At 40.3% G+C, this 5,980-nt stretch overlaps 1 protein-coding gene across 1 annotated transcript; it reads left to right on the forward strand.

Annotated features, from left to right (window-relative positions):
- The first annotated feature begins 4,674 nt into the window (after positions 1–4,674).
- Positions 4,675–5,468, forward strand: LOC110910802 (transcription repressor OFP15-like). The gene has a single exon (XM_022155393.2). The coding sequence runs from the start codon at positions 4,789–4,791 to the stop codon at positions 5,293–5,295; it is 507 nt and encodes a 168-aa protein (XP_022011085.2). The 5' UTR covers positions 4,675–4,788; the 3' UTR covers positions 5,296–5,468.
- Positions 5,469–5,980: the final 512 nt, after the last annotated feature.

A 5,980-nucleotide genomic window follows, 5' to 3' on the forward strand; every position in this document is an offset into this window, starting at 1 on the left:
GTAAGCCATATCTCGACGAGTTCGTTATAGTGTTTATTGACGACATCTTAGTCTATTCCAAGAACAAGGAAGATCACGAACGTCACCTACGTCTCATCTTGGAACTTTTGAGAAGAGAACAGTTGTATGCGAAATTTTCAAAGTGCGACTTTTGGATTCGAGAAGTGCATTTCCTTGGGCACGTTGTTAACGAGAAAGGGATACATGTGGATCCTGCAAAGGTGGATGCAGTTAAAAATTGGGCGGCACCAAAGACTCCGTCTGAGGTGCGACAATTTCTTGGTCTCGCAGGGTATTATCGGAGGTTCATTAAAGACTTCTCGAAAATCGCGCAACCTCTCACCTCACTAACACAGAAGAACACGGTATACTCTTGGGGAACGAAGCAGGAAGAGGCCTTCCAGTTGTTAAAGCAGAAACTTTGCAGTGCACCGATCTTGTCATTACCAGAGGGTACCGAAGATTTTGTGGTTTATTGTGATGCTTCGATTCAGGGTCTCGGTTGTGTGTTGATGCAACGCGAGAAGGTGATAGCTTATGCTTCTCGTCAACTAAAGGTGCACGAGAAGAACTACACGACACACGACTTGGAGTTAGGAGCGGTGGTGTTTGCGTTGAAGATTTGGAGGCACTATCTGTACGGTACCAAATGCACCATCTACACCGACCATAGGAGTCTCCAGCACATCTTCGACCAGAAAGAGTTGAATATGCGACAACGACGATGGGTGGAGTTATTGAACGATTATGAATGTGCCATCAAGTATCATCCGGGCAAGGCGAACGTTGTAGCTGACGCCCTCAGCAGAAAGGATAATGCACCTAGGCGTGTACGAGCATTGCAACTCACGATCCAGTCCAATCTCCCTTCCCAGATACGGGATGCTCAGTTAGAAGCATTAAAACCAGAGAACGTTCGAGCTGAAGCTTTACGTGGCTCGAGGCAACGACTAGAACAAAAGGGAGACGGTGCTTACTACGTAACTGGACGCATTTGGGTCCCATTCTTTGGCAACTTACGAGAACTTGTAATGGAAGAGGCACATAAATCACGTTACTCTGTACATCCTGGATCAGATAAGATGTACCACGACTTGAAAACTACCTACTGGTGGCCCAGCATGAAGGCTCATATAGCAACCTACGTCAGCAAATGTTTGACTTGTGCTAAAGTCAAAGCGGAGCATCAAAAGCCATCAGGCCTACTGCAGCAACCAGAGATACCCACATGGAAGTGGGAACAGATCGCTATGGATTTTGTGACAGGATTACCCAGAACTCAGGCCGGGAACGATACCATTTGGGTGATTGTTGATCGCCTCACGAAGTCGGCACACTTCTTAGCAATTAAGGAAACAGACAAGTTTTCTCAATTGGCAGCAATCTACCTTAAGGAAGTGGTTTCTAGGCATGGGGTGCCAACTTCTATCATCTCAGATCGAGATCCGCGTTTCACTTCAGAGTTATGGCAGTCAATGCATAAATCGTTCGGTTCCCAACTCGACATGAGCACCGCTTATCACCCGCAGACGGATGGTCAAAGCGAGCGCACCATCCAAACACTTGAAGATATGCTTCAGGCATGCGTACTCGATTTTGGGAAAGGGTGGGAGAAACACTTGCCGTTGATAGAATTCTCCTACAACAACAGCTACCATTCAAGTATTAAGGCAGCTCCGTTCGAAGCACTGTACGGACGGAAATGTCGTTCACCTCTCTGTTGGCATGAGGTGGGGGATAGTCAGATCACAGGACCTGAGTTTGTTCTTGAGGCATCAGAAAGCATTGTGCAGATTCGAAACCGTATGGCCGCAGCTCGCGATCGTCAGAAAAGCTACGCTGACAAGCGAAGTAAACCGCTAGAATTTGAAGTTAATGACCGCGTTATGTTAAAGGTTTCACCCTGGAAGGGTGTGGTGCGATTTGGGAAACGCGGCAAACTAAACCCTCGTTATGTGGGACCATTCAAAATTTTAGAACGGATTGGAAAGGTGGCCTACAGGTTGGAATTACCTGCTGAGTTGGGTAATGTCCATGATGTGTTTCACGTATCACAATTAAAGAAGTGTTTGGTTGATGAAACATTAGTTGTACCATTTCAAGAGCTGAAGATAGACGACAAATTGCAGTTTGTCGAAGAACCAATTGAGATTATGGATCGGGAAGTTAAAGTTCGTAAACACAGTCGTATACCGATTGTGAGAGTTCGTTGGAACTCAAGACGTGGTCCAGAGTTCACGTGGGAACGCGAGAACCAGATGAAACTTAAGTATCCACATTTGTTCCCCGAAGACCAGTCAAAACCCAGTGAACCTAGTGTTGATGCAACTAGCGAATTTCGGGACGAAATTCCCATTCAAGTTGGGGAGGATGTGACACCCCGGGAAAACCAGCAAACGATGTAACTTACCTAGCTTTAACTTACCTAGCTTCCTCAGTGAGTGCGTACCAAATTTCGGGACGAAATTTCCTTTTAGTTGGGGATACTGTGACAACTCGTAATTCGAACCCACTTCTGTGTAACGTTATGTGCTGATGTGAACTATTACGATTGATTAAACGTTATGATTTTGTGTTTTGTGTAATGTGATGAATGTATGTATATATTGGCTTAAACGCACAATACAAACCGATCGCACAACACTTATTGGAACGCACAAGGCCATTTGGGCCACATCTTGTAATCGGACCAAAGGGGCAGCCGTGATGGGCCGGCCCACTCCTTTTCTACGCAAACAAGAACTCATTCTTGAGTTTTGTTTTCTCATTTGTCACAACTCTCAAACATAACACACAACCCTAGCTTTTCTTTCTCTCCCTCTCACGAACCGAAGGCAGCCACCCTCCTCGAAGTTCATAGGATTCGGATCTTTCCTTGAAACGGTTAGTGCCCTATGTTTTGTTACATGTTACTGTGATCAATGTTTGATATGATGGTTAGTGTGTAGACATGATTATTGTATGTGATGTTCTTGTTAATCGGCTCACATATAGGTTGAATGATAATGATCATGAAATCGGCTTGTTATGAATCGGATTGTATGATATTAACCAAGAACCGAACACTTAGGAATCGACCGTGATGTATTATAAACCGGATGATTATTGTTCATGTTGGTAGATCTTTAGGGTTCATAAGAATCTGAATAATATGTTTAAGAATATTGTTCATGATTAGGGTTCTTATGGGTTAGTCTATGATTGCCTTGTTTGATCGATAATTGATTAATTTTGAAATTGTTAGATGTTAATTGATATGTGATAAGTTTGGAAACTGTTAATTGGGTCAAACGAAATTAATTGTAATTGTAACCGAATAACAAGATTATCGGATGTTTAAACGGATCGCATAAGGGCTTGATCGCACAAAAGCCCAATCAAAAAGCCACTCGGTCGCACAAGATCAGACCATACCTGATCGCACAACACAGATCGCACAAGCTAGGTATCACAGGTTTTAGCACAGTGTACAACGTGAACATTGCATGATCGCACAAGGTTAATCAGATCGCACAACCCAAGCAGATCGCACAAGTCTGCTTGGATCACACAAGGCCACATATATGTGACTGATTGGGCCGGACAGTGATTGGGTTGGGCCTGTCCGATCGCACAAATCCAGCGAATCGCACAACTTATACATTTTCACTTTGGGCCGTGTGTGTTTGGGCTGTTTATCTATTTGGGCCGATTACCAGTGGGCTTATCTAATCGCACATTGTTTGATTGTTAAAGTGTTGCCATGACCTATACGTGTTTGTAACGTGTTAACTTTGTGTGAAACATACGTGCTTTACCTGAACCAAACCTGACTTGTATGGTAATCCTGTTAGGACGTGTTTGATCACTTTTAAGTCAAGTAACTTTGGTATAATCTGCCGAGCAAACCAAGGTGAGTTCATTGCATTTTCTCAAGCATGCGTCCCGGTGGTTTGGGACAACTGGTAAACATTTGGAAGGGAAACTTGGGGTAAACAACTGAAACATAGAAACAATCTTTTACCGGATTGCCTGTAAGGCAATGGGGTAATTAGTTGATAGCGCTATTAGGTTTGGCACCCTCACACCAGGCCGTAAGGACGGGCGTGAACTAATTACTGGGACAACTTGTGAATATAACGCGGATATAAGACCTCCTACAGCTTGTCAAGGTTGTTTGATACCTTGACTTTGACCAATGCCTGTAGGGCATTGGGGTTAGGCATTCCCATCATTGACGCTGCATACGGTACAGTAAACGAGTTAACAACGACATCTAAACCAAAATAACGAGTTGATTTAACTAATATCTGGTAACTTCACACGTAAGCAACACCTTGAACTCACCAGCGTAGTCTGACACACTTGTTTGCATGCTTGTAGGTCATTAACGTTTGGAACATGGACTTGCTATCTGGAAGTGCTGGAGTGGTCATGGATCGAGGCTTTCGGATTAACTTGCATGTTAGACATTGGTTTAGTTTACTATTACGAAACATTTGCTAAACGATTTATTACATGCTTCCGCTACACAACATTTTGGAAATTGATATCATGTTGACATTTTATTTCAGTAATTAATGACATGTTTTATTTGAGTAATTACCATTGGTTCAATGTGATTGGTGGCTCGACTCTGATGCGTAACACGCCTCGCGGGGTTTCCGCAGGTGGAATTTTGGGGGTGTTACAGAAAGGTTCTTTTTCAATCCGGGGAAAACAAGTTCCATACTTGAAGACGCAAAACCAAACAAGAAAGAGAAGGGGAAAGAAAAAGAAAGTGTTGTCCCATTTAAAGAATGTGTGTCAATGATGGAGATGCAGTCAACTGACCCTTTTGCTGACTTCAAGAAGTCAATGCAAGAAATGTTGGAAGCAGATAAAGGGTTAAAAGAGTGGGAGAATCTTCAAGATCTTTTGAGTTTATATTTAACAGTGAATGATAAGATCAACCATGGTTACATTATTGGAGCTTTTGTTGACTTGTTTTTGGTAAATCTTTGTTCACCATTGTCATCTTCATCATCAACTTCATGTTCAACATCATCATCATCATCATCATCATCATCAGTCATAGGTCAGGAAAAATCTTTATTAATGGAATCTGGTAGTAATAGTTGCAGTAATAATAGCCACAAGATGATGATGATATGTGGTGAGTTAACAGAATCTGCTTTATCATTCACATCATCATCAGCATCTTCTTCTGGAGCTTGTTCAAGTACCTGCAGTCATTGTTTGTCATCATATGGAGACGATGAAGATCATCAAAGTCACCAAAAATTATCAGATTATGATTCTTCATCAAAAGTATGATTTTTCTATTTATGGGAAGATTTGTATATCACTAGTTTTAGTAATGTTCTAGGGAGTGAGATTTATCTCTAACTTTCACCATTCTTGTGTTTGTCTCTAGCATATTATTCTCACCAACTCCTCATAACTTTGTCAACAAGAAGGTTTATAAACTTTCTTTATTATTATTATTATTATTATTATTATTATTATTATTATTATTATTATTATTATTATTATTATTATTATTATTATTATTATTATTTATTATTTATTGTTATTTATTATTATTATTATTATTATTATTATTATTATTATGTTTCTTCATAAAAGTATATTTTTGTGGAGTTGATAAATAGAAGTATTTGTAAATCTACGGTGAAAAATTTTAAGTAGGTCCTAGTAATTAATATAATTAAATACCAACAAGGACAAGATAGATTTATAAAGGCCAGCAAGCACTAGTTTATAGATGATAAGGAGCAGGTTCGGCCGTGTATTGATAATCCAAATCAGTTTCATGCCCAGTTCACTGTTAGGTATCAGGTATACCTTGTTAGTTTGTTAAAATATAGCCGTTTAGATTTCCAAATACATTGCTATTATAATTATTGTATAATATTTTTATATAACAACTATTAGAAACTAACTAAAATATGATATATTACATGCATATAAGATTTATTATAAATAAATTATATCAATA

This window comes from Helianthus annuus, chromosome 15 (genome assembly GCF_002127325.2).
Source record: "Helianthus annuus cultivar XRQ/B chromosome 15, HanXRQr2.0-SUNRISE, whole genome shotgun sequence".
Lineage (NCBI taxonomy): Eukaryota > Viridiplantae > Streptophyta > Magnoliopsida > Asterales > Asteraceae > Helianthus > Helianthus annuus.